General features: G+C 35.1%; 1 protein-coding gene across 1 annotated transcript in view; it reads left to right on the top strand.

The window, feature by feature from the left end:
* Positions 1 to 15128, top strand: part of TAFA2 (TAFA chemokine like family member 2) — an 86262-nt gene extending 71134 nt beyond the window's left edge. Inside the window, exons 5-7 of the mRNA XM_053464349.1 lie at positions 5988 to 6140; positions 7331 to 7455; positions 14866 to 15128. Of these exons, the coding sequence (XP_053320324.1) occupies positions 5988 to 6140; positions 7331 to 7455; positions 14866 to 14877 (290 nt within the window). The 3' untranslated portion in view covers positions 14878 to 15128. The remainder of the gene's footprint in view (positions 1 to 5987; positions 6141 to 7330; positions 7456 to 14865) is intronic.
* The last annotated feature ends 936 nt before the right edge of the window (positions 15129 to 16064 follow it).

Below are 16064 nucleotides of genomic sequence, written 5' to 3' on the forward strand. Positions count from 1 at the left end.
AAAAGACAAGATGAACTGTTAGTATTGCTGGTGACCATTGGTGCTAGATCCCACATCTGTTGCACCGAATGTACAAAGAAGAGGGGATAATTGAGAGAGAAAGCGTAGCCTATATTCTATTTGTTTTGTATTCTATTCTAATACCATTGTTATGTGTATCAGTCCTGCTATGTGTTGTGTGCCGTCACCTCCATGTACTTTGTAATCTACATGTATGAACAACCACATATGATATAAATGTACTAATGTTGTTGGGACTTGCCTGAAAAAAAGGGTTTTGTTTTTATTATTCGGTTTGATATATGCGCTGTTGTTCAATAAAATCATGGGCACTGGCAACTATGAAAAATGTCAGCCATCATGCACTTGAATGTATATCATCAGTGAGTGTCACAATTACGTTTTTCCCCAGTGCAAATCAGGGGGATAATACAGTGCAAATACAGTGCTCATTCATTAATGAATAAGCATTTTATTAAGAGGTTGTGGTAGGAGAATGATGGATGTGTTGGTGGGGTATTTATCGTGGAAGCTGAGCATAAAAAAACACACAAGTGTGTGCTACACAATAATGGCACTATAACATTTAGTGATTTTATTGATAGTGCTGCCCTGAATTGATTCAGGTAGCTAGACCTCATATTATTCTTCACAGATACCAACTGTTTTGCTGATTAGACATGGAGAAAAGTTAGATTTTGTTTTTGCTGGCGTTATTGTCAAAATCTTATGGTTTTATTCCATTTCACAATAACTCCCCAGAAAGCAGAATACCTGGTTGCTGATGTCACAGCTCCTGTAACATCTCCTATTTACTTCTTAAAATATCATATCATGTCTGCACTAAAACTTTTCTTTGTACCATTTTACATCATTTTAAAATATGGTTTAAAGGTTTTGCTCACATTTGATGCTGACATCAATATTCTCTTATTTTCACCTAATGCAGCAGATATGTCTTCAGCCTATTTGCTGTTCATCCCCTCTTGTGATACCCCATGCACACTCTGCACCCAGTATAATAGGCTTCAAATTAACTGCATATAGCATAAATTAGTTAATAAAAACCCCTGTAATATCTTTGGAGAAAATGCATCATATATTTTTCTTTATTTCATTTGGATTAGCAAATATGGGCATGTAAAATACTTAAAAAACATTTATTTTTGTTCAACTCCCCCAATATAGATTGCACATATGCACATGTATGGGTCTTTATAATGTCTTCCCAGAATAATGAGCAAAGGGTCCAAATATTAATTATCCTGCCTATGTACACACACAGTAAGATCATTCTAACTTAACAAAAAACTTTGATTTACATATATATGTATAACAAGGACAGTCTTCATAGACTTGCCCTCATTCTACTGCAGTTAAAAAAGAGCAACTGATTTCCTTTCTTACATAACATCTAATGCTACTGGCATTTCTATCCAGCTACTCTGCCTTATTCATATATATATATAGATATATATATATATATATATATATATATATACAAGCATACATATATAATTAGGAGTGTTGTGTTACTTTGTATCTGCATTTTCCATACTTCTAAAAAAGCCATACCAATGTAAGCTTACAAATAGCTTGGGTTTCTTATGCTTATTAGCGGATGTGCTTGGCTTTAGGTTTGCTTAGTCTGTAAAATATGCACCTCTAGAGAGACAGACCAAGCGGCCTCTGTAAAGCATTGAATACTTATGCACAGGAAATCTGTTTTTACAGAGGAGAAAGCTGTGCTGATAAACAGAGTAAAAGAAGATGAACATAAACGATTTAACATTAATAAAAATGAATATAAATATAACTAGTATAAATGGCATCTTGAGTGTATTTTGTAGCGCGGCAAGTTCAGTTCTGCAAGTACTGTGTATGTTGTGCCAGTGGGATTTTTGTGACATAGCAAGTATGAGCATGCCAGGCAGACATGCTGTACACCTCCCCCCTGTCAGTCTCTTCACTGGCTACCTATGCACTTCAAGATTCATTTAAAGCGATTTGCCTACTTACATATCTTCACTCATTCCTAAATGCACTCCTAACTGCTCATGCAATGATCTCTGTCTGTCCTCCCCTTTGGTTTCTAGTTCTTATCCTCTGGAATGCCCTCCCCTGGCCGATCTGTCTTTCCCTTGCCTTCGGTCCTTCAAAAAATCCCTCAAAACAGGCTTTTTTTTTTTAGGGACGCCTATGAACTTATATCTTAATACTCTTCCTCCCATATTCCTTTAGTTCACCCTTCCTAGCCCCTATCCTGCAATACTTGTTATTGTTCTCAGTAAACAGTTTAAAAAAAATACGAGACCTTGAAATAACAATGATCAGACCTTGATTTAATCAGGGATAGGTGCAATTTTATGATTGTCATGCTCTAGGGATGGATACAATAAATTAGAATTTGTCTTTGGGAATCTAGACTTTCTATATATATGAGGACTATGTGTGGAAGAATTGTTTGGTTCTAGATTCCTTAGTGAAATAGGAGTCAATCCAGTCCTTTTGAAACAGATAGAAAAAAATCTATCATGTATCCATTGATTTTCTTTCCTGATCATGTGTGTGTTTCTTAGAGTAGTTTTGTTATAATGGAAGACCAAAGACAGAGATACAAATATGCATCCTCAGTGTGGTATTTTGGACATGTGCTGTTCTCTTTGAATCCCCCCAAAATATTTAAAAAAGAGAAAATTATGAAGTGACTTCAACACAACGCATGCTTCAGCATTTTTTGTATGCTTTGATTGTGGTGTTCAGAAGGTGGTTATTAATTGATTTTGAAAGCATAGAAAAATATATGAAACAGGGCCACCAACCTGGCAAGATAATTGGTCTGGTTTGAAATCTGTCTATCGTTGTAGAATTTTTAAATCTGAAAGGTTAAAGCCCACAACACGTTTGTTTTTTTTGTAATTTTACAATGATTATTGGCTTTCTTCACTTCCATATGGTGTTTGCAAAGTGTGTGTTAATAAATGTATTACTTTTACACTTAAGTAAAAGTGGCAGAACCTGCAGAGGGTAGGGTAGCTTAAGTAAATGTAAAATTAAGATCTTACCAGGTTTTGGTCTCCTCAGGGAGTATATCATCTACAAAAGTACTGATTTTATTTTCTCTGTGACTTATTTTGATGCCTTTGAAATTATGGATGGAGTGTAATATCCTAAGGATGGGGTCCAGTTACAGGTTGAAGATGAGAAGGGAAAGAGGACACCCCTGCCGTAACCCCCTTTCCAGCGGTGTGGGCCAGGAGGTTACTCTGTTCATTTGGATGTGGGAGACTGGGTTAGTGTATACATTTTATGGTGTGGATAAGTTGTGGCCATTGCGAAAGCCTTCTTGGCTCCACTGCTGTCACAGGACTTTTGGTGACCAAAGTAGATATTTATTGTAATCTATCTGCTATTGTTTTTGTGAGAATTTTAATGTCCTGATTCATTAAAGGGAAGAAACGACATGAGTACAATCTGATGGTCTCTATTTGGTCTGTGTATCACTAAAGTGTTCTCCTCCATCATATAGGAATTTAGGGTATCCTGAGCCAGTATTGAGTTAAATAAGGATGGTTAGAGTAGAGGTGATATGTGGTTCTGAAATTCATAATATTTTACTGAAATTCTTTCTAGGCCCGGTGTCAATGATACTTTTTAAGCTTTACAGGTGTTTGCAGTTTTGAAGTTTTGGACTTGGTGGATTTGGTAGCTCACCATGGTAGGATGATATTCACCTATAATAAACTTGGAGCTGCTTGGCCTTGTACTGGGAGATGGAAGTGAGTTTGTGGTTACAATTCAGCCAATTTTGGTACCCTGGAATCAGCAAGTTTACAAACAAGCTGGGTTTAGTATACATGAAACAGATCAATCATTTCATTGAGAAGCACACTCACTCTCAAAAATCGTTGAGTTAATGATACACTCACACAACTTCCAGACCATTGAGTAATAACTCAACTTGCAGAATATTGTCTTCAAGAAAAGGTTGCAGGTTGCTATCAGCAAATGAGTTGATAAAGATACAAGATATCATGATGGTAAAATGCTTGTCTCATGGTCTCCATGAGCTATCTTGAGTACAAAGATGAGCACCTATCACTTTGCATCAAGGTGTTGTAGACCTCAAAAGCTTTAATGAACACAATTATTGTGCATGATTTCAATAATAAATGTTATTCTCCTTGTAAAAAGTAATATTGTCCAGATGTGTTTAAGAAAAACACTAATTACACAGTGTAATAACATCAAAAACTCCTTGTGCTCTACTGAAAGATTACTAACATCCAGAAACAGTGGGTGAACAAAGCACTTAACACAGCAGTTACTTTCATCTGAAATAATCAGAAGTGCAAAATTTCAATTTGGCAAATTAAGCAATATAGGTTTAAGTCATTGCTGCAGTGAAAGAAAATCAAAATGTCTCGGAGTATGGGGAATGGAAAACAATGACATGGCAAATGTAGCCATAATATCCTTACTTAAAACTACACTAGCACTGCTGTCTTTGGTTAGGTTTTTGCACTTTGACATTTCTGTATCTGATTTGTCTAATGGGTGAAAGATCAGATGACAGAACTCTTGAGTTTCTGACAGATCAAATACACAGTTTTCTGTAATTAGTTATCCCTGGTGCGCACATGAGCATTCTCAGAATTCCATTTTTGTCTGAATTCTAAGTGCATTATTGTCAGGAGATCAATCAACCTAGAAAATGTTACACTTGAATTTGGAAAATAAAGATTATGGAATAGTGTTTAAACTATTAGAAACAAAAAAATCATGGCAGAAATATTTGGCCCATTTAATCTGCCCATTTTTCCTGGTGTAGAGGCTCAGACCTTCATCTCCCCTCTTTCCTCTTCCAACTATTAGAGTTAGAGAAATGGCATAGCTGTGATCTATCAAACTATACAGTATGTCCTCAAATGCTCAAAGGGAATTGCATTTAACATGAATTATATTGCCTACAGTGTTAATTTTACTTGAACAGAAAACCCTATGAAGACCAGAGCAAATATATATATATGGAATATTTTCCAGTTAGACAACAGCCATAGGTTGAGTAAAAATGTAATGGTCTTTGAAAAATAAATTAAATATAATAAATTATGTAAGGAACAGGACTTTTATATAATTTCATAGTAGTGTCTTGAATTTCTGCAGGTAATCCTTACTGTTATTTTTTTAGTAGCAACATTTGTGTTTCACTTACCCATTCAAGTTCTACATGAATGAGATCTACTTTAACAGAGAAATTGTTTATGTTGTAGAGAGTTTGTTCTGTAATATTCTTGAAGTCACGTGCACCCCATTTTCTTTGAAATGCTTGGGTAAGAAGGATTGTATTAATTATTCTTCTAACTTAAGGTTTTATTGCCAATGATTAGTACTACTATTCTAGTAATGAAAATAATAATACAAGTAATAAACATTCAGTAGTAAAGCCATGACAATATATGTACTAAATGCTGTAATGGAAATGCAACAATACAATCTTTACAATGTATTCTTCTTCAGCTGAAGCTGTTATAACTATTTTTATTGCATAACATTTAAGACCATTGTACATATGTAATGTTCCGTTTATTGGGTTTGAAAAACATGAATATGAAATATGATCATATTTGGGTAACCTTTATATAATGAAGCAGCAAACAAGGATCAATGTATCGCCATAACTTATAAAAAGTGATTCTCGTGCAGTATATGAAAAATGGTCATTATCACAATAGCAATAGTGGCAAGGTCCAATTAGCAAGACCGATAAATATATGAATATATGAATATCTTTCACATATCACTATAAGTAATGCATGTATTTTATGTACAGTATCCCTATACATAAATGTATAATGTGTTCACATGGTAAAGCTATAATGAAATATGCACATTTAAATATGCAGATGTCTAGAGCCTTAATAAATAAATGATTTCTAATATTAATACTATACACATGTTGTAATTTGTTGTTACTGCTTTCTCAGCACAGCATGTTAGAACTGGAACCTGTGAAGTTGTGGCTCTCCACAGATGTTGTAATAAGAACAAGATAGAAGAAAGGTCTCAGACAGTCAAGTGCTCATGTTTTCCAGGGCAGGTGGCTGGGACTACAAGAGCTATTCCCTCTTGCGTTGATGGTATGTTGAATAATTTCTTTGGTGCAAACTACTTGGGTGTCCTACATTATCTATAAATTCCACCACCCTTTAAATACACATATGATGTTACTTATTAGTTTAAGTGTTACAAAATGCATTACACACAATAAGAGAAAAATAGAAGTGTCTACATATTTTACACATGTAAATAATTAGAATTTTAATTTATAATAATAATAATTTGCGATTTTTATAGAGCTTTTTTTCCCTGTGAGACTCAAAGCACTTTACAAACATATAAACAGACATATACGGTAAATTAAGCTTGACAGCCGGCCGCGGTCATTCATTAGAAGCGCGGCCACGGCTCGCTGTCACTATGGGGAGGAGTGGAAGCCAGTCAGCCAGTTAGGCGGGGGACTTGTGGGGGTGGAGCCAGGGGGGTGGCAAAAATCCTTGCACCAGCCCTGATTGTAAGATAAAACATTATTGAAATAGGAAACTTAAAAATGATTAAAGGATCAGGAAATGAACATCTCATATATATGCATTCTGGGTAATTTGGCTCATAAATTTTAGCTATAGAGATGGCCAACTGGTGTACAACTTACCTAGGTAAGCAAGCAAAGTCAAAGGTAACGCCATAAGATGGATACAGCAACTGTGCATAATTGCCTTGCATATCATCTTCTTGTTGAGGAGATGAATGCGATACTGACAAGGTTCTCCTCTATGCCAGCAGATTTACCAAACCGGTGAGTCAGTGTTAACCTTTACAATATTAATATGATGTTAAAGTTTCCCTAAGAAACAAAAATTAAAATAAAACAGCAAGCGAGGTAACCTAAAATTAATTTGTAACAATACAGATTAAATATCATATTACATACAAGACAACACACAGCAATTAAGTAAACACATAGTAATAATGGTCTGATGTAGTTGTAAACATCTCGGTAATATGAGTACAACCCATGTGGGGCATTAAAAACATTAACATAACACTTTTTTATAATACATGCATGTTTAAAAAATACGTTTTGTAGAATATATGTTCAGCAGTGTATTTGTATTCGCTGATCTTAATCAGTAAACAATTGGCTTCATAAACTACAGTGATAAGTGGTGACTGTAACTAGATTACTGTGCACATCTTTTAAATAGCTCTACTTAGACTAATGTTCTTGACAATAATAATTATGGTGGTAATAATCTATAATTATGTTTAGCATCAATAGTGGAGCAGAAATGGTGGTGTCAGATGCAGCCATGTCTTGAAGGAGAAGAATGTAAAGTATTGCCAGATCAAAAAGGATGGAGTTGTGCCTCGGGAAACAAAGTGAAAACAACAAAAGTGAGTAAATAACATAACAAAATAACATTGTCAAGCATGTGAAACACTAATATGAATTTCTAGGTTTAGAATGAAATACTAATTAACTGCATTGTCTTGTAGGCAAAATTCTTATATTGATGGATATATTAGTAAATGTACACTGCATCATAAATATCCTTTGCATATACAATGATATAGTTTCCACCTCAAATAGGATTACTAATAATGCAAAAATGCTACTAGCATCATTAGTAAACCAGCTAATGTTAAACGTTATCTTCCTATGTTGTGGCAACTACCGATGTACTGATCTATATGAACTAGACTTGTGTATTCGGATTTGTACAAACTTGTCTTTTAACAAAAATTGCCTATTTAGTGCGTTTGTGAAATTCTAAGATAACAAGGAGTGTCCCCAATGAAACAATGAAAACAAATGGCAGAACTTCTAAAATTTAGTTATTTTGTTTACCAGCCATAGCTGAGTTATCTCTAACTACCACATATTTTCTGGGACAGTTGCCAGTAATTACAAGATGCTACTTTTTTGGGATGGGCAGGCTTAAAGAAGCTATGATTAGCATTTTTGGCAGTATTCCCAGAAAATGTAGTTTAGGTTCAAAAGTTGTTCAATAAATCTAACAGATGCTGCTTATCCAGTATTAGCAACTACACAGGACACAATTAAGGACAGGGTGCAATACAGATCTCAGCAGGTTTTTAAATGAACAAAACAGTATTCCATAACATAACCATGGATCATAAAGTAAGAAGGCAGTAAAGTGATGAGTTGTGAGGAATCCATTTCTGCAGATTGCTAAGTACTTTCCAAAGACTAACTAGACAATGCAGATCTTAGTGCAGGTTGTTTGATTGCTCTGTAACTTCATCCTTAAGTGTAAAAAGCAGGTGTTATGTCTGTTTGTCACCCCGGACAAATGTTTGTGATGCAGTCTTTATTACTATATATTTTAACCTAGCTTTGGAAAGGAACAAATATGTTGCAGTGAGAAAAAAAAGGTTTGTTGACAAAATCATGCCCATTCTATTTTTACTTAGATATGTATTTAACTTGAAATGTATTTTGTTATCAGAGCTCTCCTGGTTTGACCATGCCTGTCCTCTTTTTCTCCAGGCAGGGGAGAGGTGTATAGCGGTGCCCACAGCCCCACCTAATTTCCCTTCACCTCCAAACCAATTTAATGCTTGGGCTAGCCCTGCCCTTGTCTAAGCCCCACCCATTACATGATGGGCCACAGCCCTTTTTCTGCTAGATCTACCCACATATGTGACAAGCCCCACCCCCTCCCTGGGGAGGATAAGCTCCAGTTAGCTTGCCCTGAGATGTTCCTGGGTATAATTATTAGTATTGACACAAAACATGGATTTTCTTTTTTCACAATTTTACTTGGAGGACATATAATTAACAGATAAACACTGTTTTATTAACAAAACTACTGTGCTTGCGAAAGAAAAAAAATCAGATGCCCAAATGTCATATTGCAGTTATTTGTAGCTACATCATAGAAATGTCACAATTGAATACTGAAATAATTTAAAAAGTTTTCAAACTGCTGAACATTTCAAGATAAAGTCTGTGAATACAGTATGTATATATTACGTGCACACATTAGTACAATCTGCGCTATATGGATAAAATTATTGGGACCCACCTCTTTATTATTGAATTCATGTTTCGATCAGACTGATTTCCATAGGTGTATAAAATCAAGCACCTAGCCGTGCAGTCTGCATTTACAAACGTTTTCGGAAAAAATGGGTTGTTCTAAAGAGCTTAGTGAATTCAAGTGTGGCACTGCAATAGAATGCCATCTTTGCAATAAGTCAATTCATGAAATTTCATCCCTGGTAGATATTCCATGATCAGTAAGTGGTATTATTGGAAAGTGGAAGCATTTAGAAACAGCAGCAACTCAGCCACAAAGCGGAAGACGAAAATAAAGCCATAGAGCGGAATCACAGAGTGCATGGTACATGGTGCATAAAAGTTGTCAATGCTCTGCTGATTCCATAGTTGAAAAATTCCAAACTTCCACTGACATTAATATCAGAACAAAAACTGTGCTGTGGGAGCTTCATGGAATGGGTTTCCATGGCCAGCTGCATGCAAGCCTCATATCACCAAGTACAATACCAAGCTTGAGATCGAGTGGTGTAAAGCACGCTGCCACTGGACGGTGTATCAGTGGAAACGTTCTGTGGCTTGACCAATCACACTTCTCTGTTTGGCAGTCTGATGGTCTAGTCTGGGTTTGGCGGATGCCAGGAGAACGTTACCTGCCTGACTTCACTGTGCCATCTGTAAAGTTTGGTAGAGGAGGGATAATGGTTTGGGGTTGTTTTTCAAGGGTTGGGCCCCTTACTTCCAGTGAAGGGAAATCATAATACTTTAACACACCAAGACATTTTGGACAATGCTATGCTATCCAACTTTGTGGGAACAGTTTGGTGAAGGTCCTTTTCTATTCCAGCATGACTGTGCCCCAGTGCACAAAGCAAAGTCTATAAAGACATGGTTGGATGGGTTTGGTGGGGAACAACTTGACTGTCCCGCACAGAGCCCTGACGGAGATTGAGAGCCAGGCCTTCTTGTCCAATATCAGTGCCCAATGTCACAAATGTTGAATGGGCAAACATTCCCACAGAAACACTCTAATATCTTGTGGTAAGCCTTCCCAGAAGAGTGGAAGCTGATATAACTTCAAAGGGGGGACCAACTACATAGTAATATCTATTTATTTAGAATGCAATTTCATAAAGGTCCATGTTGGTGTAATGCCCAGGTGTCCCAGTACTTTTGTCCATATAGTGTATATAGACTGTTACTGTTAATTCTATTTCCTGCAATAGTAACTCATTTTATTGTATCACCACCAAAGTGTTTTCTAGGATGTTGAAATAAACTGTTCTTCCTCTATATCCCTCATTAAAGATGTTTACTACAATCATATGGTCTCTGAAGAAATAAAAATGGTTCCCTGAGCAGCAGAAATCTAGCATATTTGCATGATGAACCCTTTATAGAAACAGTAAAGGAAACTGTTATATTAATATATAATTGATTGTAAGAATAGTCACCTTGTCTCTCTGTAACTTGCATGAGAAAGGCACTGAAGTGTTTTCACATTGTGGCTGAGACTGAACAAAAGTCGCTTCTCTAGTGCCAATTACAGATGAAAACAAACAAGTGCAAGGTGCTGCAGGCCCTGGATCTGCACCCCTATTTAGGAAATATTCTGACTACTTTAGTTCAGGAATGGGTAGTGAAGTCTTAGAGCTGTTAGTTAAAATTTCCAGTTCCTAGCTGGATGGTGAGCCTCTGCTGTCCCTTCTTTAGAGGTTTGTAAATGAGATGACTCATCATGGACCTTTGTACAGTATAATGATGAAAAACACATTGAAGTTATGTACAAAGAAAAATTCTCTTGCAAAAAGGTAAATGTTTGGTCACTAAACAATTATTTGTTCCTGTCATTGCTTCACTTTTACATCTTTGCACTACATTACAATTCTTTGCATACTACTCACACTATGGTTGTAAACTAAAAGACCACCCTTAGTTATAAAAGAATTAAGAGTTTATAAAGATATGTATTTAAGAAAGACACACCGAGATGAATGGGATGCATATCTTTATTATAGTAAAATGCATTTTCCTTTACACGCGTTAATCCATATTTTGGTTATTTTCTTGCAAGAAATTGAAATCATTCCTTTGAAATCATGAAAAATGACACTGGGAGTTTAAAGACACATTTAAAGTTAGTTTTTAATAGTGATAATATCATAACCTTAAACCTTGTTTGCTGCTTTTACAATTATATGTGTAATAGAAAACAAAAAAATCACTGCCTTCAACACTAATTTACCTCCCTCTTCCATTCCCTAGAGATATGATTCAACAGGTAAGATGACTCAGATTAGAGGCAAACCTCTCACTGCGGGGAATTCTTAAATTCCCAACCATACTGACTTCTAAAAACATCAAGATTTCAGCAGCAGACCTGTCACCATATAACGTTACCCTAGGGTACCTTGATTGCACCCTTGTGAACGCTGTTTCTGTGTTACTGACAGAAGCATGTTTTACCGTCTCTTATCAGCCAGTGAGACCTTACTACTACTAACCACATTGAAACCCTATAAATATATTCAATCAATTATTTTGCACGATCCGGTGCTGTATCCTGTGATTAATATAGGCATTGGCACATTCTATGCTTATTACATATTTATGCTCTCCTGGCTGTACTTTTATAAAAAGCACATTAGAAATGCATTCATGTTCAGTATTCTAAAAATTAAATCCCCTATTGCTATAGAGCAGCAGGGATATCATTTAAATCCGTTTTGCTCATTAGTGATGAAAATCTATATGTACTGGTGAAATGTTTTTTTTTTGGGGAATCATTGCTTTTATGCAATATGAGCAATTTACAAATGTATTTATGTAAAATGTAAAAATAAGTTAAACCTTTAAATAACAAAACACATGATAGACCACATCCCAATAAAAGAGAATCACACATTCTTTGTTGGAAAAAATGTTGTCCACAGCTTTGTTATAACAATAAAATAACATAAGATAAACCATAAATATTTCAATCATAAATCATTGTCCGAACAGCAAACCATAACAATGTCACAGTTTACACATTCCCCCATCATACCAAAAACACATAGACAAGGAACACAGATAACATAACAATAAACCACCAATAATCCCACACCCACAAGGTGCCAATAACTTTTCCAAAAACTTCAAAGTAGGGGCATACCGCGACACCCCTCCACCCCCTAGGTTCTGAGTCACATGCCAGCTTGAAACCTACCACACCAACCAATAACACCAATTATTTAACCGTAGCCAACAAAAACCACCAATTCTACCCCCCACTTTACCAATCCAGCCCCGCCGCTGTGACAACGCAGAGCATGAACAAAAAAATCAAATCCCACAACCATACGGAGGGAGGGAGGGACAAGAAGAGGTCTGTAAACCCAATTAATAAGGACAAACCCCAAAATGTCTGCCTATATATATATATATATATATATATATATATATATATAATTAAACGTCACCTATTCTAACCATAACCAACCACGAACCTCACCCTGAAAGCCCTCAAAGTCATTCTTTATTTGTCTTTGTAGTTACATGGAACCTATAATATTATTGTTGCTATTATTGGGAAATTCTAGGGCTGGTGTTGATTTGAAATAATATGCAAATTCACTTTCTTAAGTCTTGTCAAGACAGAGCAACAACATACTTTGATTCTACTGGGTCTGTGACATAATTGCTCTTCAATTATCTAATGGTTTAATAAGCATCATGTATCTAGAGACTAGATGTCCTTTAGAGAAAATAATGGATGTTAGAAAGCAAAGGAGTGGAAGTAATATAAAGAAAATGTTTTTTTTCCAAATATGTTTGTATATAGATTTTTATTTACTTGCATTTTAGGCTAAGCATGCTTACTGACAAAATGATTTAAAAGAGCAGTCCTACAAAATATGCAATAATGAACGGATCTGTTTCAACTTATTGTATTGGTCTTATCTATATTGAACACGTCATTCAAACATTCACAGTGTGGGTTGGAAAAAATGATGTTGACCTCTAGCACATGTTATTGCTGCCAAAAAAGGTTCAATCAGTTATTAAATCCACTGTGGATGTTTAATGGGTGTATTCATTCAATAATGACAAGAACGATTATCATTGTGTGTTATTAGCTTGATGTTGATCACAATTAAATAAAATGATATTACTAAGCACTTAGTTATATTGTTTTATTTTAATTTTGTTGTTTTGGATCGGGTGTCCTGCTTGGGCACCAATAATTTGAGTGCTGCCTAACATAACAATCACATAACATTTTATGAACAAGTATAAGGCAGAAAACCAGGTAATTCCAAAGGGTTCAATTACTATTTCTTGCCTGCATAATAATACAACACATTGGCTCACAAGGCAGCGAGGGAAGATTCAACATGTAAATAACATCAATCGTATTTTATAAGTAGCATTTTAATAGTATTGGCATTATGGTAACTAAAGTAAATGCTAAAAATGAAAGACTCAGCACTCAGATGATGAGAGTATGTCAGTTTTTTCCCAACATATGTTTCCTGTTTCATACTCTAACGTATACAAATAAAACATTACAATTATAAATCATGCCTGTTAAAAATGCAGTAAATATGCTACAGATATAACTTTTCTGTATTGTACAATATACAGTATTTGCTAGTTATTTAAATATTCATTTGTTCACAATAGTTAAGCATTCTTTTACAGATAGATTTTACAACATTAAGTACAATGTACAAAAATGGAAGATGATCCTAATTCTTTAGTGAAAGTTTCACTAACCTCAGTTTATATTACTATACAGTTCACAAAAGATTAAGAGTACAGTATAGGCAAAAATGACATGTTACATATTGTTTTATAGGGCAGAGGTGATTCTCAGAATCATTTCGGCATTGCTTTAATTCAGTGTTTCAGGTACTGGCACGTGGAATATTTAGAAAAGGCACATAAAGAACTCATTCACTTTAAACTGCTCATTCTGCAGAGACCTCATCTGGAGCAGAAGATGTATGGGAGTCATTTGGTTCTTGTGTCATTTCTTATTTTTATGCATATTACCATAGACTTTACTGTAAATTAGGATTCTAGCTGCACCAAATAATATTTCATAGTGCTTCAAAATCATGTTAAAGGTGTTGTTCCATCTACATGAAATGCAGCTCTAGAAATAGCATCCCTAACACTTCCTTAAATGCATAGTCATACAGAGAATGCTAACTTGAAATACACTTCAGATTTAGCACACTTATGTCATAATATATAATGATACAGAAATTGGTACTCATATCACTAGTTAATCCAATTTATCATATACAAGTTGATGCAGAAAAACTGAATTGTTCTTAAAAGACAAAATGTTCAAATTGTCTTTTAAGCCACTGTGGGTGTTAATGGTTCCACTATAAAAGAGGCCACCCAAGCGGGATTCGCATTGTAAACGTAGAATAAAGTAAACCATTTATACATAATTTTAGAAGATTTCAAGAAAATACATAGCATGTTATAAAGAGTAAGAAAAAGTATGTTTGGTGGATTTGTCCTTCATTAGTGAGGCCATGTTGCACAATGCGTAAACCAAATACTGTTGATTGACGTTGTTCGTTTGTGTACGGAACATCATGGCAATGCTACAAAAATGGAAAAGTGATCATTCAAAACCTATTTTGGCTCGACTCATACTTTTGCTAGCAGAATCTATTGATCCCTTTAACATCCTACTCACATATTACCATCAGTAAAGTTCTGGTAACAGTGGTTACAATGAAACACTATTATAACCAGTGTCTTTCTATTTTTTTATGCAGGTAACACGATAACTCTGAAGAAAAGGTGAAACCCAAGAAAGTGATGCACAATTATGGAAAATGAAAACAAAGGCAACCCTTGGACACTTTATAGTGCAAGAAGTTCTTTGTAAATAGACAATTGGAGTGGGCTACAATATTTGTAGCACAACTGCCATTAAATCAATTCCAAAATAAAATACTCTTCTGACTGCATGTCTAGCTCAGTACAAAAGCAAGAAATGAGGTGGTCATCAACTCCGCTTAATTCCAAAAAATCAAAATGCTTTCTAGCTGAAGACTGCAAATGCAATTCCTCTACAATTCTGGGTAGTTCTTTTTCTCGTATTAGTAAAAGGGCTCTGTCTTATTTCACAACCAATTGCAAGTTTTCCAGGCATGGAATATATATATAAAAAAATGCTGTGGAATTATATTGAATTTACTCTGGATAAAGTGGCTAAAGTGGCTATTAACTACTTCATCAAATGCATACTATCAGAATTCTTACTTAAAAAACATTGTCATTAGCACAATGCTTAGCACCAACTATCTATGATTAATGCTTTATTTTAACATATCTTTATATGTTTGTTAACACTCACCACTTATTACATAGTTGAGCACAGTATCTGTTTGGTTAAAATGCTTTGCTTTGTGATATAGACAAGCACAAAATATTCTGTGTTTGCAGAACAGATTTTTAAGCTTTTGTGGTATGGAAATTCCAAAACTGTGGACAAATATATACCTGTTTTATTAACATGTTTTACAAAACATGTTTTGCCCCACATTCATGTTTAAGCTTCAACTAAATGTACTTTATTTATGGCTGCACCAACTGTTAATTCTCATCCTTAATTTAATGGTTAGCATCTGACTTTTTTAAAAAATATAATGTGTAGCCTACATAATGCCTTAGCCAATAGGAAAACAGAAATCAATAAGCAGTTTGTAATAATCTTCATTATAGATTGTTTTTAGCAGGACTATATTTCAGTATCCATCAATGACAAATGAATGAGGAAAGGGAGAAGATAAATTGTGCTTTGCTAAATCTTAAGTAAAATATTCCAGTAGACCGTTTTTACATTTCCGTGTTGAGACATGATTTTTTCACCACCAACATGATAGATAACTAATTTTGGTGTCATGGAGGAAGAACACTGTGGAGTACCTTTGGAAGTTTCAGAACAAGACTAATTAATTACATGGCTATA

This window comes from Spea bombifrons, chromosome 4 (assembly GCF_027358695.1).
Source record: "Spea bombifrons isolate aSpeBom1 chromosome 4, aSpeBom1.2.pri, whole genome shotgun sequence".
Lineage (NCBI taxonomy): Eukaryota > Metazoa > Chordata > Amphibia > Anura > Pelobatidae > Spea > Spea bombifrons.